The 26,925-nt window shown below is 37.3% G+C and overlaps 1 protein-coding gene across 1 annotated transcript in view; it reads left to right on the forward strand.

Annotated features, from left to right (window-relative positions):
• TLK1 (tousled like kinase 1) overlaps positions 1–26,925 on the forward strand; it is a 141,235-nt gene that overhangs the window by 26,309 nt on the left and 88,001 nt on the right. Inside the window, exon 2 of the mRNA XM_075529353.1 lies at positions 23,410–23,528. Within this exon, the coding sequence (XP_075385468.1) occupies positions 23,410–23,528 (119 nt within the window). The remainder of the gene's footprint in view (positions 1–23,409; positions 23,529–26,925) is intronic.

Here is a 26,925-nt window from a genome sequence, read left to right on the forward strand (position 1 = left end):
ATGTTCAGCCTTCATTTGGGTTTTAGTAATTTCTCTCGGTTTACATTGCCCTTGATCAAGCCCTATCAGGCCTCCTACACCCTTCTCGACATCAATTTTAGATCACTTGTTGTTCCCTTGTCCCTGGATTTGTTAACACCCAGTTCCTTTCCCCTGCTTCCCCCTCTCTCATGTCTCCTGAAACCATTGGTCTGTTGTTTTCTCCTCCAGATTACTTATCTTACTTATGTTATCTAGATAGACATGCAGAGATAATAATATGCACCAAAACAAGATAGCACAAAACAAAGCAACAAAAGAAAACAGAACCAAGGACACACAAAAAGAGAAAAGCCTATAAATAGTTCAAGGTCTGTTTGTTGACCTTTCTGAGTGTTTTCCGGTCCAGTCTAATGGGGTGCCATACCCTGGCCCCGCAGTCTATTTTTGGTATTCCCCTGGGACTTCATTGCTCTGCTTCCCTTGCTGATCTGTTGCATGCCATAATTGTTTTGCCTCTGTGTGGTGGGATCAAATGGGGGCAGAATTCCCACACTGTGTCTCCAGGATTGTCCCCCGCAGGGCTATGGGTCAGTGAGGATTGTCGTTTCTTGTGGCTGGCCAGCCCTATGGTCCTTTCTGTGCATTGTCAGTTCTGAGCAGGAATATCGCCCTCAGGGCTTGGTGGGCCAGGATGTGCTCCACTGTCCCTCCCCCTTAGTTTGCTCCTGTGTGCTGTGATCAGACATGTCCCTCTCTCTGAACTATACCGTAAGTGCTGTCCTCAGAAGTGAATTCTTCTGGGGGGTGGGAGGGTGTCCACAGTTGGGATTGGGGCAGCCCCTTAGACCTTGAAATCTTATTCTTTTAATTGTTTTTAATAATTTAAAAATGTGAAAGCTACTTATAGTTTTGGGGCAGTATAAACATATATAGTGGGTAATATCTAGCAACAGGCTAGTTTTTCCCACCCAGATATAAATCAACTTTCCCTAATGAAGTGGACCTCTCTGAATTACCTAGTTCTCTAAGTTTGTTTTTTACACTCAGATGATTCTTCAATGAAATAGTTTCTTTTTAGTTCTTAGCCAGCTAGGCTTTCCACAGCACCACTGTTGAAGCCATCTGTGATGTCATGAGTATGGCAGCCATCAACACTGTAGCCCACAGATGGAATAACCCCCAGTATCTCTCTCCTTACTAGTTCCAGAAAGTTCTCTGGCTAAGGATTGGTATCCCATATGATGGACATTGCTGACAGACTTGTCAAAAGTAGCATTTCCATTGTGCTTAATACTTTGCTGCTGCCTTCTGTTTCTGGGTGCTTCTCCTGGCTTTGATAATCAGACCGCAGTCACAGGAGACACCATTTCAATCTGGGCCTGTTTTTTCTCAATGATCAGATCCACTGTTTCCTTAGTCCCACCTTGCATTGTCTTGGAATGTTATCACCAACTTTTTTGCGGGGCAGACTCTGGCACTGCCTTCCATCAGTGAACCTCAGGAACACAATTTGATCTTAATTGTGTCTGAACATGGGTTGTGTGGCAGAGACTGGAGGCCACTGGTGTGGGTGAACCCCAATTTAGGAAAACTGAAGGAAGTTGTACTTAGGCCTCCTTTGGGCCAAAAGCTAAGAAAAGTTTTTCAGGTTTTAAGTTAAACAACAGATGGAGAAAAGCCAGATGGAATATTAACTCTTTGTGTTAGTCTAGAGATTTTAGTTCATCCTATTATTTATAACAGTGACTATTAACTTACTTGCCGTATTTCTGCAAGTACAAATAAGTAAATTAATCTAACTTACTCCATATTTACAAAGCTAACAGCTTACAAGAATAGAATGTGAAAAATGAATCAATTTGTGATATTAGACATTCTGTAATTAAAATATATGAATGACAAACTGAATACATTTAATGACACTGAAAAGAAATGGCATTGACATATCTGTCATAGAATTATTTATTCATCCCTTGCCTATAGTAATGAAATACTGTGCTAAACAGTTATGCTTAAAGAGTTAATATAGTGCATATTAATTAGGCTTACATGGTGTGAGCAGTTTATATAATTTATTATGATATACCTAACCAAAGTAATTTTAAATGTTTTCCTGTTACCCCATTTGTCAGTCTTATTCAGAGTGCGAGTTTGACACTATTTTATCTTTTATGCCTCCCTGCTCCCAACCAAAAAACGAGAACTTGTTACTGTTGAGTTACGATTGAGGGTGAGCCCATGTGCTTCAGAGTTGAACTGAGCTGCATCGGGTTTTCTTGGCTGTGATTTTCACTGGAAGTAGAGAGCCAGGCCTTTGTTTTGTGTCATTACTGAGTGGATTTGAACTGCCAGCCTTTCAATTTAAATCATTGGCACCACCTAGGAACCATCTTTAATACGTAATGACTTATAAACATTCTGATTATATAGGTGACAATACTATGGATGAATTCTTTAGTATCGAGCAAAAAACTTATTCCTCCTCATTTCCATTTTTATTATCTGTCAAGGCTGAACGCTCTTTGTATACCTTCCTTTTCTCTTTGCCACCATCTACTAACAGTAGATAAGCCATTGCTCATAGACTAGATTTCCATTGAACATGAGTCTTTGTTGCTAGATAAATAGGAAGAGGTGAGGGTTGGGGGATCCTCACTTTCCCTTTCTGATCTGTACCCATAAAAAACAACAAATTCAGGGTCTACAAAAACGAACTTGTGATATTTTCCCCGAACCAGAATTTCTTCTCAGTATTCCTCCTTTTAGTGACTCCCAGTGTGCAAGCCAGAGACATTGTTACCCTTTCTCTCACAAACTCTCTTTCACCAAATCTTGTTAATTTTTTCCCCCTAGATACTTAACTCTCTTACCTGAGTCATTGAGATGGCCTTCTAACTACTTCCATTCTGGAACCTATAATTAGAAACACAAGCTAGAGTACTTCCTAAGTAACAGTGTTTGATGTTTTACCTTGCTCATTTTCATTAGTAGGTAGACTGACATATTGAACTATATAAGAAACTTTATATAGTTACTTGATTTTCTACACAAAGCCTGTCATACTAAGTTTCTACCTATGCCAAGAGTTGTTTTCCTGTGTCGGTTGTTGATGTGAGCTGTGGAGTTGACTCCTAGTCTTCAGTTACCCTGGCTGAACAGAGTACTATTACCCCATAGGGGTTTCCGACTCTGCAGTTTATGGGAGCAGGTCACCAGGTCTTCTGCAAAGCCACTGGTGAGTTCACCAGGTCTTCTGCAAAGCCACAGGTGATCTGGTTAGTAGTCAGGTGCTTATCCATTGTGCCACCAGATCTCCTTACCTGAACATAAGATTGCATTAATCTTCATACTTGTAAATTAGATAGTTATCTTCATTTTATGGGTGAAGAAACTGAGGCTGAGAACTACTTGATAGAACAGGAGTTAAATTTAATGTTAATATTTAGACATGCTTTCCATTTGAGAATTTGGGGATGACAATATTTTATTCATTCAACAAATGCAAGTGTGCTTCAGAAAGTTTGTGGAAAAATCCTATTGTCTTTTAATTACATTATTCCATGAACTTTTTGTAGCCCCTTCATATTTATTAAGAGCCTGTTAGGAGTAGGGCACTATTCTATGCACCATAACACCACTGTGGACAAGTAGCAGTTCCTGGTGGTCCTTATAAGAGGATTTGTGCCAGCTCACGAATACAGCAGCAAACTCAGTATTACTTTTCCAGGGAATTTCAGAACCATGGAGTATAGGTATGTCTTGGCAGACTTATGGCCTCTCCAAACTGTTCTGTAGCAGGACATTGCTAGTTTGGGGCTATGAATAAACTCTTTGGCCTTATAGTGCCTTGCTAGTGAGCTGGTGTTCTCTGAACCTCTAACTTGGAGTGAGGTGGCAGCCCGAATGTGCTTCTGATACTGTGCCAGATGTGTCCATGAGCACCCACCTCTGTTGGAGATTGGCATATAGTTGTACTCAAGTAGTACATGTGTGTATTACTGTGATGTAGTATAGCAGGAAAGACACGTGTTGATTTTTGAGAAACAATATGCTCTTCCTCCCTTTCCCCAGCAGTGAAAATGCAACAATATTTGTTAATTGTTTCTGCCCAACAAAGCTAGTAGGGATTCAGCATCCAAGGTGCTTTTTGGGAATACCCACTTCCTTATCCTGTACCAAAATCCAGTTTCTAGATATCAGCCTACTGCCTACTTCGCATGCAGATCTCTCCAAAGATAGCAGGCTGCTAGGTTTAACTCTTTTCTGCACAGGTGCCTGTTAACTCTGGATGGAGATTGCTGAGGTGGGTTTGGAGAGAAATAAATACTACTACTTTGTACAAAATGCTTTCTTGCCATACTTTGGGAGTTATTTCTTTTAAGGAAATCTTAAATCCATGTCAAACTTTTTAGGTAGAAAGATGTTGTATTGCAGTTTTAACTTGGGCCACCAATGGTAGGGAAATAATTAAATAAATGGCAGCATATCCATTTATCAGAATGTTATAGCTATGAAAATAATGTTTGGAAAATGTAATAAAATGAAAAATTGCTTTCATTATCATTGGAAAAACATAAAGTAGTAATTAATGTAAAGTCTAAAAAGTAGTGATTGGTTGCTAGATAACTTTCTTAATACTGAAATTTATGAGTGCCCTTTTAAAATATAGTAAAGTTAACTTTGTTTTGTAAAATTTTTGAAATTTTATGATTGAGTATTACAGTGAATCCTATGCATCTATCACAGAGCGTTACCAGCCATCAGGTTTTTTTTTCTCCAGCCATCAGTTTTAACACAAAGGCTTTAAGAGGTCCTTTTTGGTTATTAGTCAAGAAAACATAAGAAAATTTACATGCATTTAATTAAAACCTGTCTACACTGCATTATGTTATTAATGTAGAAATGATAAGCAGTGACTTTAGTTCAACATGTGATTTTTCTGAAACATGTTTTTTTAACTGCCACCCGTATTATCATCACTAATGTTAGGTCTATTTTGGTGAACATTTTTCTTTTTTTTTACACTTAAAAAATCATTTTATTGGGGGCTCATACAGCTGTTATCGCAATCCATACATTCATTCATTGTGTCAGGCACATTTGTACATTTGTTGCCATCATCATTTCCAAAACATTTGCTTTCTACTTGAGTCTTTGGTATCAGCTCCTCTTTTTTCCCTTCCCACCCGTCCTCCTGGACCCTTGATAATTCGTAAATTATTTTTATTTTCACATCATCTGATGTTTCCCTTCACCCATGTTTCTGTTGTTTGTTTGTCCCCCTGGGAGGGGGTAGTGGTTGTATGTCAATCCTTGCTTTTGGCTTCCCTTTTCTCCCCTGTCCCCCCACCTTCCTCCTACCCTCATGGTATTGATACTCTCATTACTGTTACTGAGGTGTTTATCTGCCCTGGATAAACACCAAGTCTTATTTGTACCAGTGTACCTGCTCTGGTCTAGCTAGATTTGTAAGATAGAACTGGGGTCATGATAGGGGGGCGAGGAAGTATTAAAGAACTAGCAGAATCATGCTGGCACATCTCATTTGGGACCTTCTAAGTCATGGTGATGACCTTGATTTTTACTCAGAAATAAGGAACCATTGCAGGTGTTTAAGCAGAAAGTTGATATAATTTGATTTGGATTTTAAAAACATCATTCAGAACAGGTGGTTGGGGAGCAAGAGTGGAGAGGCAGTGACTGTTAGGAAACTTGTCATTGTCAAGATGGAGAAAATCATGAAGTGGATCAGGGTGATGGTTGGAGGAGAAGGAGGATTGTGATTAGTTTATGGAAAACATCCTGACAACAGTACCAAATTAGTAAAAAATTAACTATACTCAAGTCAGCCATTAAGGAACATATTATAAAGACTATATAATTTGCAATTTACCTCACTAGAAGACTTTGAGTTGCTTGATGGTAGAGAGTAGCATCTTTTCATCCCTGGGACTTTTTTTTTTAACAATTTATTGGGGCTCATACAATTCTTATCACAGTTCATACATATACATACATCAATTGTATAAAGCACATCCATACATTCCCTGCCCCAATCATTCTCAAAGCATTTGCTCTCCACCCAAGCCCCTTGCATCAGGTCCTCTTTTTTTTTTTCCCCTCCCTCCCCTTTCCCCCCTCCCTCATGTGCCCCTGGCAATTTATACCTCGTTATTTTGTCATATCTTGCCCTATCCGGAGTCTCCCTTCCCCCCTTCTCTGCTGTCCCTCTCCCAGGGAAGAGGTCACATGTGGATCCTTGTAATCAGTTCCCCCTTCCAACCCACTCACCCTCCACTCTCCCAGCATCGTCCCTCACACCCTTGGTCCTGAAGGTATCATCCACCCTGGATTCCCTGTACCTCCAGCCCTCATATGTACCAGTGTACAGCCTCTGTCCTATCCAGGCCTGCAAGGTAGAATTCGGATCATGGTAGTTGGGGGGAGGAAGCATCCAGGATCTGGGGGAAAGCTGTGTTCTTCATCGATACTACCTCACACCCTAATTAACCCATCTCCTCTCCTAAACCCCTCTATGAGGGGATCTCCATTGGCCGACACTTGGGCCTTGGGTCTCCACTCTGCACTTCCCCCTTCATTTAATATGGTGTATATATATATATATACACACACACACATATATACACATACATACACACACTTATATCTTTTTTTTTTTTTTTTGCATGATGCCTTATACCTGGTCCCTTGGCACCTCATGATCGCACTGGCCGGTGTGCTTCTTCCATGTGGGCTTTTTTGCTTCAAGCCTTTAAGACCCCAGACACTATCTCTTTTGATAGCCGGGCACCATCAGCTTTCTTCATTGGTGAACATTTTTCAAAAATAAAAAATGGTCTTGGTTTGACCTTGAGCCTTTTAAGTAGTTTCAATAATAAAAATGGAAATGTTCATAATTACCGGTATGTAACAGACTTTAACTTCTTATTTAAATGAATGTATATATTGTAACTTTTCCCCTTTGGATTGTGTAAAACCCTGATTTGGTTAAGAAAAGGAGGGAAGAGGTCATTGGCAGGTAACTGAGTTTGGGATGCAGGATTGTAGGTCAAGGAAAACAGTCAAGTGGAGAATGGCTAGGTGTAGGCTATATGGCTATCTCATCATTAGCAGCACTTCAGTAGAATGTTATCATGAACTTTCCGAATCTTATGGAATTGTTGAAAACGCTTTTGAGTTCTGGGGATTGTAACTTTTAATTTATTTCTCCCCCAATATCTGTGCAGAAAAAAGACTTGACAATAAACCAGCATGATGGTATTAGTTATCTTTGTGTCGTAGTGACTATGGGAATTCTGCCTTTTTCTTTACTTTTCGCGTAAGTAAAATAGCTTACTTTCCTCATTTTGTTTTGTAAATGCATATTTTTTAAAATCATGCAGATAAATTGATACTGGGCATTAGAGTTTTTAAATGATTTTATAGATTTGCTGGAAGGCAATAGTGTAAATTTGAGGACCAACTAGGCATATAAATACATTTACCATTCTGTCTTAGCTTACTACATAAAGCATATATGAAGATAATGTGGTCCCTAGTTTCTTTGTATCACTGAACATAATTTTTATCTTTTGTTCAAGTTGACTTAATAAATATCATATATCGTGTGTACTCGTATATAAGCTGAGTTTTTCAGCACATTTTTTATGCCGTTTTTGTGGTAAAATTAAGTGCCTTGGCTGATATTTGGGTCGGCTTATACTTGAGTATATACGGTATTTAGCTAAAGTTAAGAGTTGTTTTTTCATTAAGAGGAAAAATGATTTAACTTTATGTGCTAGTTTATATATCTATAACCTAAACATCTGGTTTTCTCTGGAATCATAACATTTGGAGTTGGAAGTGATGGTTAATTATTTTTCTTTTCCAGTTTTTCATCAAGCTGGTTAATTTTCATTAAGCATGTCTACTGGGCATTTAGAATAGTTATGACTTCTGAGTAGAATAGCTTGTTTCGTTGGGAGTCTTGTGAATAAACCTTATACTTTCCTCTCTAAAAGTAGAAACCAAGTGACTAAATTAGAGTAATCTGCTTGCTATTATCCTTATGTTGCTTTCTTTTCTCACTACTTTCTTGGTGTGTAATTTGCTTATTTTCTGGAACTTAATATACCTACTACTCCTTACATCTCTACTCCTTACTGACATTTATATTAATGACAATAGTAAGAAACTTACTTTCTTACTATGTTGTGTATCAATGAGGTACATAGGGGAGTAGTGATCATTGAGATAATAATTTTGACCATGATCATGGTTCGGTTTATGTGCCATTTGGGTTGTGCCATGATTCTCAATGGATTGGTAGTTATGCAACAATGAAGTTTGGCAATTATGTAAAATTAGGATTTAACAGCTATATAATGATGCAATCATTCTTCATTTTATGATTTGATGTCACCTCTTCTTTTCCATTTTGCCTAATGACCTAGTCTTAAATACTCATTTCCATTGAGTGGATTCCAACTCATAGAACCTTATAGGACAATATAGGACTGCTCTTTTGGGTTTTCAAGACTGTCCATCTTTAATGGAGCAAACAGGTTTATCTTTCTCCTGCAAAATGGTGTTTTTGAATCATCAACTTTGGCAGTTAGCAGTCCCAATACTTATCCTGCAGTGCCATGTGGACTCCAATGGGCATATAACTGAACTCATTCGTCTGAACTCCTGCAACTAGTTTCGAACGGCTGACCTTTTGGTTAGCAGTCTAATGAATAATACATTATACCATTAGTACTTTCTGCTCCCATAAGAGTTACAGTCTCAAATTCACAAGGACAGTCTCATTGGGTTGCTAGGAGTCAGAATGCACTCAGTGACTGAGTGAGTGGTACAATAGTAGAGACATCAAAAGCATATGTACTATGGATTTGCCAAAGGTTTATACATATCACATTTAATTCACATAACCTGTGTGAGTTAGGTTCTATTTTTACTAGAATTTACAAATCAAGTAACCTGCTGTAAGGGCACTTGGACAGTAAGTAGCTGAGCTGGGGTTTAAATGCAGGCATCGTACCACCACCGTGCTCTCAACCATAAAGCTATAGTGCTGCAATAAATGTCCACAGAAATCTATTTTAGGAGTTGTATGGACATGACTAGAGATGATGTTTATGAAATAATACTTACATTGAAAGCTCTATGTAAACATTTAGAATATTTGACCCTTGTTTATTGTGATACATTGTTTTAGGTTGTACTTATATATGTGGATAGTATTCATTTTTGGACTTCCTACATACTGTGTATACTTGTGTATAAGCTGAGCTTTTCATCAGATTTCTAGTTCAGTTTTTGTGGTAAAATTAGGTGCCTCAGCTGATATTCGGGTTGGCTTATACTCGAGTATATGTGGTATAATACATATAGAGCTTCCTCTCCTGGTCAGAGATAAATTTCTCTGCTGCAGATTGAATGTAAAAATATACACTGTTCTGTAACCCTTTTCCTAACCTGCATTATTGGGTTAAGATAGGCCAAGAAAAGGAAAACTGTGAAACAGTAAATAATTGCTATCTTTTTAACTTCAGATAAAATGGCTGCTTTACCCTAAGGTGTAGGATTTTATGGAACAAGGAAATGTTGGAACTTTTCACTGTAATATTTTTGTATTAAAATAAGTGTATTACATTAATAATGGAGTAAGGGCACGACTCTAAAATAGATTCTTATATAGTTAGTAACTTAAGCAGTTAGAGCATTTTCTGACTTTCTAATACTGAAGCGAAGGTAATTATTAGGTCAAGTTTACCACATTATTATTTTGGAGCGTTCCTAAAGTTCACCTCCCTATGCTTATATGCTCCATTTCTTTCAAATCCATGTGCGCATCCATCCACACCTTCTAGACCATTCTTTGGAGGTAGGGATGCTTAATTGAGTGTCTATAGCTTCTAAATTTCATTATCTTACAAATATAGGCTCCATATTAATATTAATGTGTGTGTATGCACTTGTGTATTTTAGCTACTGGAGGAACCCTGGTGGCTTAGTGGTTAAAAGTTTGTCTGTGATCCACAAAGTTGGCAGTTGAAATCACCAAAACCCAGTAATAAGAAAGAGCTTTCTATTCCCATGAGGTTACAGTGTCAGAAACACAAAGTGGCAGTTTCGCCCTGCCCTATAGGGTTGCTGTGTGTTGACATTAACTTGTTGGCAGAGAGTTTAGTTTGGTTTATAATACCTACTCCTCAATTGTCTACGTGGTTAAGTTCCAAAGACCAACAAGTCATTATGTGAAAATTGACATAAAGTGAAAATGAAAGATGACCATAACATCATAAAATCAAGGGTGGCTATATAATTTCATAATCATCAGTTTTCATTGTACCTACCAATCCACTGACAATCACAGTCCAACCAAATTCACATTTAAACTATACCATCCAATTATACAAACCATACCTGTCAGTCTTGCATTTGCCTCATACACCTCAGCATTCATTTCTGTTAACACACAAAATGCACGATAGCAGATTTGTTACTGTTGTAATACATAAAATGCCTAGGAATGAACAGTTGAACAACTGATGGGTGAGGAATAAGTATGTAATGTATATGCATAACACACAGAGTAAGATAACTGAGTTTTAAAAAGGCTAATCATGACATATCTGAGGCTAGAGGAAGAGGAACTTTAGTACTACTACCTTAATATAAAGAAATTAGGCATTGAAAGGATATGCTATTCTGCCTTCAGGGATTTTTAATTCTAGGGAGAACACTGGAAGCAATATATATGCTAATATTTATTGAGCATTTATGTTTTAGCTTACAAATATACTCACATTTATTGAATGTTTTGAGAGAGTTTTGTTTTATCTTCCCCCTCAAATGATTATTTTATCAGATTGAACATTAAATTTATCTTTGTTCACAATCCAAAATAGTTACCTGGAGTTTCCTGTTTTGTGTATTTACTTGTATTATATATTGGTTTTCTAAACTCTTTTGCACAGTTTTTTGGGCATTCAGTCTGCTGCGGTACAGGTCAGGAGAGAGTTTTTTTGGTAGGGGGGTGCTGCCAATTCTGAGTATTTATAGCTTTTGGGAGTTGTGACTTTTTGCTTTTTTGGAGTTTGTTTTCTTTATCTGTAGCAATTGTATTATAATTTCTCTATATCCTCTTACTCCAGACTTTCCATTTTCTCCCCTCTTCCTCCTCCTACATGTACAGTTGAACCATGTTATTAGGAAAGGTGCCTGGTGAAAATGCTAGTTCTGACTATTCTTTAGTGTTTTCCCTGAGAAACATAAAAAAAAAAAAAGACAATAAAAATCCCTAAAGCGTTTTTCCTTTTTTTAAAGTTTTCTTCCTTAAGAGACAAGTTTAATTCTGAGCTCTTCACATAATTTTTTTTTACTCCATTTTACATATAAAGAAGCGAAACATGGAAAAGTTATGGAATTTGCCTCAGTTTACACAACTGTATTGCTGTTTATTTTATATTTAAGAAAAATTAGTTGTTAAACTTTATTAATAAGAATAACAAATGAGCCGGAGTGATCCAGTGGTTGAGCATTTAATTGCCAACCAAAAGGTTGGTAGTTTGAAACTACTAGTTAAGCTCTAGGATAAAGGGGTGGTAGTTCACATAAAGGGTAAAGTCTTGGTAAGCCTACATACGGGACAGTTCTGTTCTCTTACAGTGTCCCCGTGAGGTAGAGCCCACTCTATGACAGTGGGTTGGGCTGGAATAAGAATAAAAAGGAAATGTAAGTTATTCTCACTGCCTAAGGTCATGAGAATAGAGAAGCATAAACCAAAACTCCAGACTGTACCTTTTACACGAATAATTAGGTCTCAGAATTTCCGAATCCCTTGCTGTAATTATTTTAAGAAAAGTTTTTAAAATGAGCAGTAACTTAAAGGTATATGGCAAGGCATTATTACTTTGATTAAAAGTGATTCTAGATCAGACCCATCTTCTCTTTACCACATAGATTCTGGGATTCTTTTCTCTGCCTTACTCTTCTCATTTTTTGTTAAGTAGTTCGGATGAGATGAAGGTGTACCCCAAAAAGCCCCAGAATTGCTCTAGGCAGAGTGGAGCTTTCGTAGTATGCATTTTTCCTGTTAGGTAAGCATCAAACAACTCACTCCTAATTAGTAGACCCAGTGGCATCACCTAGGAAGGTTTTCGCTAGTCACAGTAAATTTTTTTGTGAAAGCAGTTTCGCTAGAATGTTGTTTTTTTGTGTTGGCTGATTTAAGAAACCAGCGTGCGGCTCTGAAATTTTGTTTCCTGATCCGGAAAAATGCCGCAGAAACTGTTGTGATGTTGAACACAGCTTAAAAGGACAGCACTGTGGGGGCAGTGCAAGTGTACAAGTGGTTTTCTCTTTTCATTCAAGGTCAATTGTTGATTGATGACAAAACTTTGTTCTGAACATCAGTCAACTTCCGGAACATGTTGATGAAAATGTCAACTCTAGTGTATCTGGAATTCATTCCGCCAGGTCAGATTATTAATCAAGCCTTCTATTGAAGAGGTTCTGAAAAGATAGTGCTAACTGTGACACAAAGGCCTGATTTGTGGCAGACGGGGCTGCCTTTGCCACCACAACGATGCACCTACTTATGCAGCCATCTCAGTGCGCCAATTTTGGGTAAAAACAGCAGGCTTCTCTTGCCCTACGAACCTTAATCACTGACCTCACTTCGTGGAACATTTTTATTTCCATCGTGCAGAGGGACATGAAAGGACAGCGGTTTGATGACATAGAAGAGGGCAAAGAAAAAAAGAGGGAGGTGCTTCAGCCATCCAAACAGATGAGTTTGAAGAATGTTTCTAACAATGGAATTGCCAATTTGACAAATGTAGTGTGTGTAATGGAGCGTACTTTGAAGGTGATAGGTTGTTTTGTAAACAAAATTTTAAATACATAGCTTTGGGGGAAAATTACGGTTTATTTTGGGTACCCCTTTATGTGGATATGTATGCCGTATATATTTGTGTATAAGCTGAGTTTTTCAGCACATTTTTGATGCAGTTATTGTGGTAAAATTAGGTAGGTTGGCTGATAATAAGGTCAATTTATACTTGAGTATATACGGTACATGACTCAAAAATAGTTTTGTGAAACAGATTAAAATACAAGAAGAGATCCATGTTTATATTTTACATGGCCCTGGAGCTTAATAGAAAGGACAGTTTGACAAAGCAAAGTAGATTACTATAAAGAAATATGCAAAGACCTGAAGCTAAAAAGAAAGAACATGTTTAACAAAGCTCAATCTGAAAGAACTGAAGAAAAAAATTAAGAATTGAATTGAGTTGCCATATTGAAAGGATTGATTCTATGGGCAAAATATTGAATGATGCAGGAAGCATCCAAAGATGATGGAAGGAATGCACAGAATCACAGTACCAAATAATCAACCTTTTCAGGAGTTATTATAGGATCAGTGGTACTGAGGGAAGAAATCCAAGATACACTGAAGGCATTAGCTAAAAACACGACTCTAGGAATTGACGGAATACTAATGGAAATGTTTCAGCAAGCTGATGAAGCAGTGGAAACACTTGTCTGTGTCAAGAAATAACAGATTGTAAGAGATCCCATATTTGTGCTCTTTTCAAAGAAAGGTGGTCCAAAAGAATGAAGAAATTGTCAAACCAGGATCATTAATACTAGATGCAAGTAAAATTGTGTTAATGATCATTAAAAATGGTTGCAGCGGTACAACAGGGAGCTGTTAGAAATTAAAACTGGATTCAGAAGAGGATGTCAAACTAAGGAGTCTCACGGCTGACAACAGAAAAATCTTGGCTGAAAGAGAACACCAGAGAGATGTTTATTTGTGTGTATTGACCGCGCAAAGGCATTTGAGCGTGTGGACCCTAACTAACTCTCCATCAGTGATTTTCAACCATCCTAATGCTGTGATCCTTTAGTACACTTCCTTATGTTGTGGTGACCTCCCAACCATAAAATTTAGTTGCTACTTCATAACTGTAATTTTGCTACTGTTAGGAATCGGGCGACCCCTGTGAAAGGGTCATTCAACCCCCAAAGGAGTTGCGACCCCCACAGGATGAGAACTGCTGCTCGAGACGATATTGAGAAGAATGGGAATTTGAAAACACTTCATTGTGCTCACGTTGAACCTTGGAGTATGAGACAATGTTCCAACAGCACAAAGGCATACTGCATGATTTAAAATCAGGAAAGGTGTGTGCCCTGTCATACATGTTGAGTATATCTGCTGAACAGATATCTACAAAGCTGGACTACATGAAGAAGAATGGAGTATAAAGACTAGAGGAAGACTTAATAACAACTTGTGAGTGCAAATGATATAACCCTGTTTGAAAGTGAGAAGGACTTTGAAATATTTGCTGATGAAGATCAAGAACTGTAGACTTCAGTGTGGATTGCACTTCAATGTTAAAAAACAAACAAATTCTCACAGTTGGACAAATAGCATGATAAATGGAGAAAAGATTGAAATGGTCAAGAATTTCATTTTACATCCACAATCAATGCTCATAGAAACGGCAGTCAAGAAATCAAAAGATGCATTATATTGGGTTAATCTGCTGTTCAGGATTTCTTTCTTTTTTTAAATCATTTTATTGGAGGCTCATACAACTCTTACCACAATCGACACCTATATCAATTATGTAAAGCACATTTGTACACTCGTTGCCCTCATCATTCTCAAAACATTTGCTCTCCACTTAGCCCCTGGCACCAGCTCCTCATTTTCCCCCCTTCCTCCCTGCTCCCCACTCTGTATAGGATTTCTTGAAAACTTTTAATAGCAAGGATGTCACTTTGCGATCTAAGGGCACCTGTCCCAAGCTCAGGGTATTTGAATATGCATAGGAAAGCTGGCCAGTGAATAGGAAGCCTGTATAAGAATTGATGCCTGTGAATTACGGCGATGGTGAAGGCTGTGGAGGACAGTGGGAGCCCAAAATCCACCTGCAGAGTAACTGTCTAGTCAGATTAAACCTCTGGCAGATCTCCACTAGCCACAGCTGAGGGACTTCAACAGCTTTACTAGACATAGATTATTGTAAACAATTATGATGGATCTGACCATGGTATAATATGATACTTGGTCAGTTGACCTCCCTCTTGACCCAACCTGAATTTGCTCTAGGCTGAAATATTTCTCTCTTATCCCACGACAAAAATTTCTTCTCTGTTTTTTTCAATATTGTTGGTCTTTTCTCTCTTGCTCTTTATTTTTATCTTTATATTACTATTATTTTCTTCCTTTTTTTGAAATCATTTTATTGGGGGCTCGTACAATTTGTATCACAATCCACACATACATCCATTATGTCGAGTACATTTGTTGCCGCTGTCATTCTCAAAACATTTGCTTTCTACTTTAGCCATTGATATCAGCTCCTTATTTTCCCCTCCCTCCCTACTGCCCCCTACCTCATGAATCTGTTTTTTTTGTTGTTGTTTGTTTCAGTTGGGTATATCTTTGCCACAATGAAGGAAAATTACACAAAATGTTCTAAAATTGATTATGGTAATGATTGTACAAGTCTTCTTGAAATAATTGAACTGTTGAGTTATTTGATATGTGAATGAAGTGTCAATAAATCTGTAAAAAAAAAGAAAGAAAATATCATGGACTTTCAAATAAACGTGTCTTGGAAAAAGTACACCCAGAGTGTCCCTTAGAAGCGAAGCTGCCTAGACTTTATCTCACACATGTTCGACATTTTATCAAGAGCGATCCACCTCTGGAAAAGGAAGAAAGCAATCATGCTTGGTAAGGTAGAGTCCACAAAAAGAGGAAGTCTGTCAAGGGCATGGATTGACATAGTGGCTGCAACAGTGAACTCACATGTAACAATTGTGAGGATGGCACAGGACCTGGCAATGTTTTGTTTTCTTGGTCACAGAATCACTGAGTTGGAACCAACTTGACAGCACTTCACCTAATCTAGCCTAGCCTAGCCTCCCTTAACCTTAGTCCAGGGGTCCTCAAACTTTGGCCCACGGGCCACATGCGGCCCACCGAGGATATCTTTATCCAGGCCACCGGGTGTTTTTACCCTGTTTTGTTTTTTACTTCAAAATAAGATATGTGCAGTATGCATAGCAATTTGTTCATAGTTTGTTTTTTTTAAACTATAGTCCAGCCCTCCAGCAGGTCTGAGAGACAGTGAACTGACTCCGTGTTTAAAAAGTTTGAGGACCCCTGGCTAAGCTAACCATACCACACCACATTTGAAATGGATGCCAGAAGACAAGAATAAGTATAAACATTATAGATTTAAATTTTCTTTTTATACTTTCAAATACATTAAAAACTAGTGCAAAGAGTGACTTATTGGGATACTTTGTTGAAAATTTTCTTACTTAACTCTATAATGATGTTTTGGGTTTTGATCAAAGGATTAGGTGCCTTACTAGATAACATGGAAAGAATTACAAGAAAAACCTTAAATGTCCTCTACATATCAGCTTATAATAATACTATGAACAGTAGCTGCTGCAGTCTCTAGATGGACTTAAAATATTTTAAGGCTTCGTGAAGTTTTAAATGTAATGATATGTATATCTATTCATGTAGACCCTATGTACCGCAGCATGAAACACTGCCTGGCTTGTTCCATCCTGACAGTTGTTCGTATGTTTGGACCTATTGTTGAGACCTGTGTCCGTCCGTCTTGTTGAGGGACTGGTTTCTCCCGACAATGTGTTCAAAGTCTCCCCGTCCTTCTCTTCACCGAGCATCGGGCTGAACTTCCTCTAAGACAGATCGTTGACAGTCTCTGATAACTTCACTATTCTTCACTAGCACCAGAATCCAATGCATTGTTTCTTATTTGGTCTTCCTTGTTTGCTGTCCAACTTTCACATGCATGTTGGGCATTTGAAAATGCCATGGCTTGGGTCAGGCACACCTTCTTTCTCAAAGTAACCTTTCTGTTTTTCAACATTTTAAAGAGATTTAAAATGCATATTTAAAATGCATATTTACCCAATGCAACTCATCTTTTGATTTCTTTCTTACCTACTGCTTTCATGGACATTGATTACGCAACTTCACTCTTCTCTCCATGTAACATGGAGATGTTACCCTTTGAACCAGTTTCGAGGATTTTGAGTTTCTTTACATTGAGTTGTAACTCATATTTAAGGCGGCAATCCTTGATCTTTATCAGCAACGGTTCAAGTCCTCCCTTTTAACAAGCAAGGTCGTGTCACTGTTAAGGCATATTCCAATTCTGATGCTGTGTTCTTTATATAATCTCGTTTCTCTGATGATTTGCTCAACATACAGATTTTATAAGTATGGCAAGAGAACACAACCTTTCCTGATTTTAAATCATGCAGTATTCCCATGTCCTCTTCACACAATTAGAGAGAGGAGAGATAGGAGTTCATGAAAATTATTCTAATGGTTCAAATTCTATCTACTATTAGTAGAAAGGATTTAGTGACCAATTTTTTCCTAGTGCTGGTAAGAAGAGGTAGGGTATCTTATTGTAATTAACACTTTTTGAACCCTATGGGCACAGTGGTTAAAGCAGCCACCTGCTAAGTAGATTGCCAGTCATTTGAACCCATCAGCTGTTCCATTGAAGAGCACTGTGATTCTAATGTTATGAAGATTACAATCTTGGAAATGCTATGAGACCATTCTATGAGTCGCTATGAGTTGGAATTAATTCATTGGTGGTAGGTTTGGTTTGGGGTTATTAAGCATTTGAAAATATATTTTCTAAATGTTTTGATTCTGTTTGATTTTAAAGCAAGGTGAAGGCTTAAGGTCATTTAGAAATGGTATGAAAAAAGTTATTTTAGTTTAAAAAGGTAGTATGTAGTATTAACTATACAGTTATACTGACTTTTCAGAACTAATAAACGATTCAAATAGGTACACCTTTTTACATTTACCACCTTGGGAGGCTACTTCTTTTATTTGTTAAAGCTCAGGGATATCACTTGGAGGATTAAGGTACACTTGATCATTCTGTGATGTTTATATATGTGCATGTGAAAGAAATGATATATTTGAATTATGGTGTTGGTTAATAATATTGACTGTACCATGGACTTTCAGAACAAACAAATCAATCTCTTTAGAGGAATAATGGAATGCTCTTTAGAAATGTGGATGGCAAGACTTTGTCAGCTATACTTTGGATATGATGTTCAGGCAAGAGAGACCAGTCCGTGGACATGGACATTGTGCTTTGTAAAATAGAGGATCAGTGGAAAGGAGAGAAATCCTCAAGGAAATGGATCCACACAGTGGCTGCGACAATGGAATCAAGCATAGCAATTGTGACGGCAGTGCACAGCGGTGCAATGAGTTTTGTTCTATGGTACATGGGCTCGCTGAGTTGGGGCTGACGAGTCATTTAACAACGTGTGAGAGAAAGAGGGAGGAAGGGAGAAAGACAGGGAGAGATAGAAGAGGGCATGAAAACTGCTCTTCCAGCTCAAATTATTCTTTTATTTTCTCAAGACCTTCTTAGTATTAAGATTGTGTGCTTGAAAAAAAAAAAGATTGTGTGCTTGACTCTGATTTAGGTAGTAACATTACGTGTTAAATATTTTGTGTGAAGTTTTGAGCATATAGTTACATATTTTAGCAAAGAATAGTAGAACAGCAATATGATTAAATGAGATATTCCTTAGTAATGATAAAATATACTGGCATTTATAATTTCTTTCAAAATGACAAGCATTTTTGCGTAATGGATTATGAGGCAATTACTTTTCAGAAAATTTTGCTTCTTGTAATTTTTGTATAAGTATCAAAAGTTACCGTTTGATTTCTTAAAAGATTGAAATCTCTGAAATATGTCCTAGAATCAGGAGTCAGCAAACTATTTTTTGCTTGGCCTGTGAGTTTTGAATTTTTTTTATGTTTTTATATAGTTAAAAACAATCCAAAGGAGAATAATTTTGTGACGTGAAATTTAAATTTCAAATAAATACAATTTTATTGGAACAGAATCAGCTGCTATTTTTCTACAACTGCAGGGTTGAATAGTTGTGACAGAGGCCCTATATAATATGCTTGCCACTTTATACCTCTGCTGAGATTCACTACAGATTTCAGTGCGACTGGACAGCACTTTTGAGTGCCACATGAATTGTCAATCTGCAACATTTTATTTTAGTTTTGTCATTACCAGTGCATTATGTCATGTCAAAATAGAAGGAGAAATAGTGGATTTTGAATGCCATGTTTCTTAGATGCAGTAGAGTGAATTATTTTGTTAGTTATATAGCATCGATGGAGTAAAATAATATAATGCACATCAACATTATAGACTAAACACTTGCCACAATATTCCCAACTCTCAGGAAAATAGCAGAAAAAATTAGAACTTTATCACAGCTTAATTTCTTCATAAAAACAAAATAAGACTATTAGCAAAATAACCGTGTTTGAGTGCAGTAGATAAAAAAAAACCCAAACACATGGGGAAACAGATCTATGTGCATATATTTATAGGTTTAGTATTAAGGTAGCAAATGGACATTGGTCCTCGACTCAAGTACTCCCTCAATGCAAGAACACCTTGTTCTATTAAATTGGCATTCTATGATGCTTATCTTCCCAACACGATCGCTGAAGACAAAGCGGGTGCATAAGCAAATGTGGTGAAGAAAGCTGATGGTGCCCGCCTATCAAAAGATACAGTGTCTGGGGTGTTAAAGACTTGAAGATAAACAAGCGGTCATCAAGCTGAGAAGCAACAAAGCCCACATGGAAGGAGCATACCAGCCTGTGCAGTTATGCGGTGTTGATAGGATCAGGTATCGGACATCAATGACCCAGAACAAAAATTCCTATCATTGTGAATGAGGGGGAGTGTGGAGTGGAGACCCAAAGTCCATCTGTAGGCAACTGGAATCCCCTTACAGGAGGGTCGTGGGAGGAGACCAGCCAGTCAGGGTGCAGTATAGCACCAATGAAACATTACAACTTTCCTCTAGTTCTCTAATGCTTCCTCCCTTCCACTATCATGGTCCCAATACTACCATACAAATCTAGCTAGACAAGAGGATGTACAGAGAAGAGCTGGAAGCACAGGGAATCCAGGACAGATAAACCCCTCAGGACCAACAATGAGAGTAGAGATACCCCGAGGGTAAGGGGAAGGTGGGCGAGAAAGAAGGAACCAATCACAATGATCTACATATAACCCCCCCTCCCTGGGGAATGGACAACAGAAAAGTGGGTGAAGGGAGACATTGTACAATGTATGACATGGAAAAATAATAATTTACAAATTATCAAGGGCTCATGAGGAGGGAGGATCGGGGAGGAAGGGAAAAAATGAGCTGATACCAAGGGCTCAAGTAGAAAGATAGAAAATGTTTTTTGAATGATGATGGCAATAAATGTACAAATGTGCTTGACACAATGGATGTACGTATGGATTATGATAAGAGTTGTATGAACCCCCAAGAAATGGTTTATTAAACAAACAAACCAAAAAACCAAACATATACAGAGAAAATAAACTTGTTTAAGACTATTAACCTTTTGGTAAGAAAGGTTAAGAATTTAAGAATTAAGGTTAAGAAATTAAGAATTTGGTAAGAAAGGTTAAGATTTAAGAATATTAGTAATACTAGAAGCAATATCTATAGTCAACTGAAAAAAGGCAAATGATATTGAATGGTGTTCCTTGGCTCTTAAATCAACAGATGCTACTGATATTGTTACTCATTTATTTAAGGACTTAAAAAAAAGCTAAGTTTGAAGTGACTGAGAAATTAGCCTCACTTAATAGTCTGAGAATATTAGATACTCAGTTTATTTTTTATGTAAACTGTATTATACATTGTACTGATTCAGTATGTCCTTTGCAGAAAATATTGAATCTATCATGTTATTGAATCAGTACTATCAGGGTGAACCTCTTCACTCTCTGTCATGGACTTAACCATCATCAACTGCATGAATTTTCGTTAGAAATTGAACAGAACATCCTTTCTGCCTAGTAGTGATATTTAGTGCAGTTTTTTGTATTTGTAGCAGAGATTGAAAATTTTCTCCAAAGAACCACTCTCAACCACTCTTACCCAACAGTGATCGACTTTGAAAGCTGTTTGGGTAGACTTGATAATGTTTCCTAATGAGTTTAATTTAAAATGACAAGACAAATTTTTGCTTATAAGTGAAACTTCAGTAAAGTCATTTCATTCGCAACTAATGTTTGAACTGCAAATAATGAGAAGCTGCTTTACACACTTTCCATAGTATAAAAGAAGTGAGAGTATTCATTTTCACACAAATTTGCATGGATATGTTATTTGTCTGTTAAGTACACTGCTTCTCAGACACTGATGCAAGTGTGATGTCTGATATATTTTAATGTGTATCTGATTGTACAATTGAGGAACTTCTACCTAACCTTGAATTGGAAGTGATTAATCTGCAATGTAATAACATACTAAAAGGCAAATATCAAGAAAAAGACATAATGATATTCTATAATTGCTTTCCAAGTAATGAATATGCCTAATTAAGATAAAAAGCTGTGGCTTAATACCAGTATTTGGCAGTGCCGATCTGTGAAAAGATGAAATACATATACTCTCTTTACAGATCCACATTAACAGATGAGCATTTCAATCAATTTGATGGTAGGAAACCCCAATTAAATATCATTTCATTGCCCTCAAGAAATTTCTATTCTTTGTAATAATAGACTTGTATTTTTAAAAATTATACTTGGTTATTATGCTTGTAACTTTGTCAGTAGTTTGGAAATTGTCTATGATTATCCAAGGGTAAGTAAAAAAGTATTGCTACAAAGTCCTAGAAGTTTTTATTAAACAAAAATAATCAAAATATGAAATTATCATTTCTTGATGATATATCTTGTAAGTCTGAAGGCATTTGGTTGTATCTCTGTAACCTATTCTTGAATTCTGCCCTCTTTTATTTACACCACATCACAACAGCAGTTTTGGCATCTTGCTATTGTTTTAAGGTGCTGTAGGGAGTGTGCATAATGAGACCCTCTAGTCTTGCACTATCTTCACAATTGTTAGTGTTGAGCCCATGGTTGCAGCCACCGGGTTCACGTATCTCCTTGCTGGTATTTGCTTTTTTCATTGACCCTCTACTTTACCAAGCATGATGGTCCTTTTCCAGGGTACAGTTTCTCCTGATAACATGTCCAAAGTGCATGAGACAGAATCTCTCCAGCTTCACTTTTAAGGAACATTCTGATTATACTACTTCTAAGACAGATTGTTTTCTCTTATCAGATGTGCACAGGACTTTCAAAATTAGCGAGACCAAATTTCAAATGCATCATTCCTGTGTTCTTCCATATTCCTACAAGAACTCAGATTGTATTCCTTTTTAATGTTCTTTGAGTTACAGGGGGAGAACTTCTGAAGGGGCAGGACTTCTTGTCATTCCATATAAAGTGGATTTTATTTCTTATTCGTGTAAATAAGACTACTGTAAAATTGATCAAATTTGTATTGAATATTTAGATTGTATAGTTTTCTAATCCATGAGCATAGAACACCATTTCATTTATTTAAGTCCTTTTCATCCCTTTCATTAGAAGAAAGGCAATAAAACTCTAAAATCTGTAGGAGCCCCGGCGGCACTGTGGGCTACGTATGTTGGACTGCTAACTGCAAGAATAGTGGTTCCAAACCACCAGCTGCTCCTTGGGAGAAAGGTGAAACTGTTTGTTCCCATCAAGTGTTTTGCAGTCTCTTGCTGTGCACTGGAATCACTCAATGACAGTGGCTTTGGATTGGGTAGATAAGCTTTTAACCGCTGAAAGAGGATATGTAGAAAGGGCTAATGTAATTTGGAAATGTTCTCCAAATGATTCTACATTATGGATAACGGCCTTCCTATTCCCTTTGAAAATACTCATTTATGTCTATTCTAGCCTTTTGTCAGTTAAAATGAGCAGACATACGAGTTTAATTGAAGTTCATCAAGAATTAATGGTGCTCTAGTCTAAGTACTAAAATTACATGTGGATGGTCATTTTTTAAATTCTCAAGGTGGCTGCTTACCCCTTTGATTGATAGATTGGAAGGTTTTACAAAGGTCTCGGAGAATGGAAGTTTTCCATGAATTTTTTGAAACCCCTTGTATGTGTGTGTTCCATTTGCCCTTTAGAAACTCAAAAGCTGAAAACTATTTTTCAGTGTGGGTTGCAATGAAAAGAGTCATAATCTACTGAAGATTAAGATGTCCTGTGAAATGGGTATAGGCACATAACCTTAGAGTATTACAAAACTCTGAATTTCATCTTTCTTTAGCATTCATGTAGAAACTGCATTGACATTTTAACTAGCCACATTATATATATATATATAATTTGTGTATATGCCTATATACATATGTGTATATGCACACAGGTGTGTGTATATACACACACATATATATACTTTCTCCCCTCTTACTAGGTGCAATGGATGAGCTTCATAGTCTGGATCCAAGAAGGCAAGAATTATTGGAAGCTAGATTTACAGGTGTTGCAACTGGGAGCACTGGGAGCACTGGCAGTTGCAGCGTTGGAGCTAAAGTGAGTACATTTGGAACGTTTGTTTGACATTCTTTGTATGGTCTAAAAGTCATGCTGTAGATTCCTTGCATATGTTCAAAACAGTAAATTGTTTGTTATTATTTCTGTGCTGTGCAGAAAATAAAATCCTTGTTTATTACCTGACTTCTAGCATAGCACAATACATTTTCAGGAGCCTTATACAGCAATATCAATATATGAGGGGGCTTCAAAAAGTTCTTAGAAAAATTCCATTATATTTTAATTCTATTTTTCCAGGAACTTCTTGAAGCACTTTCTCCTATGTTTCATAGATAAAAGTTTTTAGGCAGACTGTACTGCCTTATATAATTTCTTGTTCTTTGATTCCTCTTGCCTCTACCATCCATATCTCAGTGTTTCTAACTGCTGCATAAAATAGTAGTATATCTCTACCTAAGAGGTCTCCCAGTGCTAGACACACCTGAAAATCAAATTAAGGACATCATACATAGAAAAAGTAAAAGGCCATTAAAAATACAGATATGAAGGAAAAGATCTAGGAGAATCAGAAGTTGCTCTGAAACTTGCTCTTAAAGAAGCTCTGAGTAATTAAAATGAAGTAAAATAGCTGAGCAGATGATTCCACAGAGTGGTTTGAGAAGGCAAGGTAAATTATGATGCAATGTACAAAGATCAGAATTAGAAACTCAAAAGGGAAAAACACGATTGATATTTTGACCAAGCTTGAAGAACTGAAGCGAAACCTCAAGTTTTGAGTTCCATTATTGATGTATTTTGGGAGTAAAAAAAGCTGAATGACACAGGACACAGCAAAAGATGATGCAAGAATATACACAGTCATTGTACCAAAGAGAATATGTTGGTGTTCAACCATTCAGAAATAGGCATATGATCTAGAACCATTGGCACTAACAACATTGCTGGAAAACAAGGCTCCAGGAATGGGCAGAATATTAAGCATGGGATGCTTTGAAATGCATATATTTTATAGTCCCCCGTGTTAACATATTTGTATGACAGCTGGCAAACTCATTGAAAGAGATCCATGTTCCTACCCATCCAAAGATGATCAAATGGACTACAGAAATTATTGAACAATATCATTAATATCATATGCTAGTAATATCCTGCTGAAAATAATTTTTAAAAATAGAAACGCTACACCAACATGAACTAAAGGAAGTTCATGCTGGATTCAGAAGAGATGTGAAAAGAAGTAATTGCTGTTATCAGATAGATGTTGGTCCAAAGCAGAGAATACCAGAAAGATGTTTATCAGATTACACAAATACATTTGACTGTGGGGATAATAAGAAATTATGAATAGCATTGTGAAAAATAACAATTGTGCTCATGTGGAACCTCTGTATGGGTCAAAGGCAGGTGTTTGAACACAACAAAGGGACACTGTAGTTGAAATTGTAAAAAGCAGGTGGCAGGGTAATATCCATATTCAGAAGCAAGACTATAATAAAGAAGGCTGGCTGCAGAATTGGAGGAAGGCTTATTAACATAAACTATGCAGGTGATACAACGTTGGCTGTTGAAAAGGAGATGATTTGAAGCACTTACATGAGCTTGAAGAAAATAGAAATCCTTACAACCGAATCAGTGAACAGTGTTATAAAGAGAAAGTTGTCGATGATTTCATTCTACTTGGATCAATAGCTAACATCTATTGAAATAGCAGCCAAGAACTTAGAATATTACATTACACAAATCTAATCTTTTTTCAAAGTTTAAAAAGCAAAGATAACTTTTTTTAGCCTCTTATGGATGGCTATCTATCTATCTATCTATCTATCTATCTATCTATCTATCTATCATCTATCTATCAGCCAATTAATCAATCATTTAATTGGGGGCTCATACAGCGCTTATCACAATCCATACATACATCCATTGTATCAAGCACATTTGTACATTTGTTGCCATCATCATTCTCAAAACATTAACCAAAGACATCTTTTGAACCCAAACCCCACACTGTTTTCAGTCATTCATATGCATGCCAGAATTAGGAAATGAAAACACAAGAAGCATTGAAACAATTGAACTGTGGTGTTGATAAAGAATACTGTATGTACTGTGAACTGCCAAAAGAATGAACAAGTCAATCTTAGAAGAGCTACACTAGAATCTTCCTTAGAAGCGAGGATGGTGAGGCTTTGTCCTTACTTTACACTTAATCAGGAAGATCAAGTGTACATCAGATTTTGTAAAGTAGTCAGCCAGTGCGAATCTGAGATGGACTGACACAACAGCTACAACAATGGACTCACACATACCAACGCAGGACTTGACAACGTTTTATTCTGTTATGCGTAAGGTAACCAGGAGGCCAAGCTGGCTCATTGGTGCTAATTGCCAGTGAGGCTTCCCAGTGATAAACAACCAGGTTCAACTTCCCACAAACTTAAACTACATGGAAAATCTTGGTCCTTATCCACTTAAGGATCTTGTAGGTATTTCTTTAGGACTGCTTATATAGGTAGTGCCTAGGTTCTTAACTGTCTTTTAGAATAAAGATAAAAAGAAAAACAACTGTATTCGAGGTTTTAATGAAGAGTTAAAAAGTGAACCTGTTTATCAAGTAAATTTGACATCATGGAAGTATAAAAACTCAGACCACATGAGAAGAGACAAGGTTGTCTTAAAAGTTGTATCTTCATCCTTCTGATGGGTTAATAAAACACAGGCTAACTCTCATCCCAGCTCCGTAGTTGCCTACAGTGGCCAGTACAGTTACAGGACTCTTAGTCCAGCTACAAGAGGAAATATATAGGAGCTTTCTGTCAGATTCTCTGTAAACCTGAAAAATAATTTTCAAAAACAGGATGTGTGTGTGTGTGTGTGTGTGTCTTTTAACTGGGTTCAAACCACTTCTGCCTAGGAAGTATCAATGAACAGACCAGATTTTTTTAAAGTTAAGGTGAACCAGAGAAGGATAGCTAGCATGGCAAAATTACACATGGAAGCCATACTAGACACTTAGTCTTTCTTAGAGAAGGAAAGTGTACATGTTCCTTAACAACCAAATAACTTGCCTTTGGGCTTTGAACACTATACAAAGCATTGCGGACCTCCTGAAATATGGCAGTGCCCTGCTCAAAGATGGTAGCTCAACTGCATGACTTTGAATGAATGTTACTGTCCCGCAATCCTGCCAGTTTTCCATTCTCACCGTCAGACTCCTGAAAGGATTTACTGTACTTCTTCCAACTTCCAAGTTTTCCATTCCAGGGCTTCCACCTCTTGTTTTTTTGCCCCCCTGTTCTTGGAACCGTGCCAAATCTGCCAGGTTATAAAACTTTGATTCTGTTCCTGTTTGCTTCACTGGCCAAGACAGAACTGTTTTAAAGAGCAAGTAAGAGTTGTCTGTAAGTTGGATGTTAGTAATCCAAGCTCTGTCTGT

The sequence above is a fragment of the Tenrec ecaudatus genome, chromosome 13 (assembly GCF_050624435.1).
Source record: "Tenrec ecaudatus isolate mTenEca1 chromosome 13, mTenEca1.hap1, whole genome shotgun sequence".
Classification (NCBI taxonomy): Eukaryota; Metazoa; Chordata; class Mammalia; order Afrosoricida; family Tenrecidae; genus Tenrec; species Tenrec ecaudatus.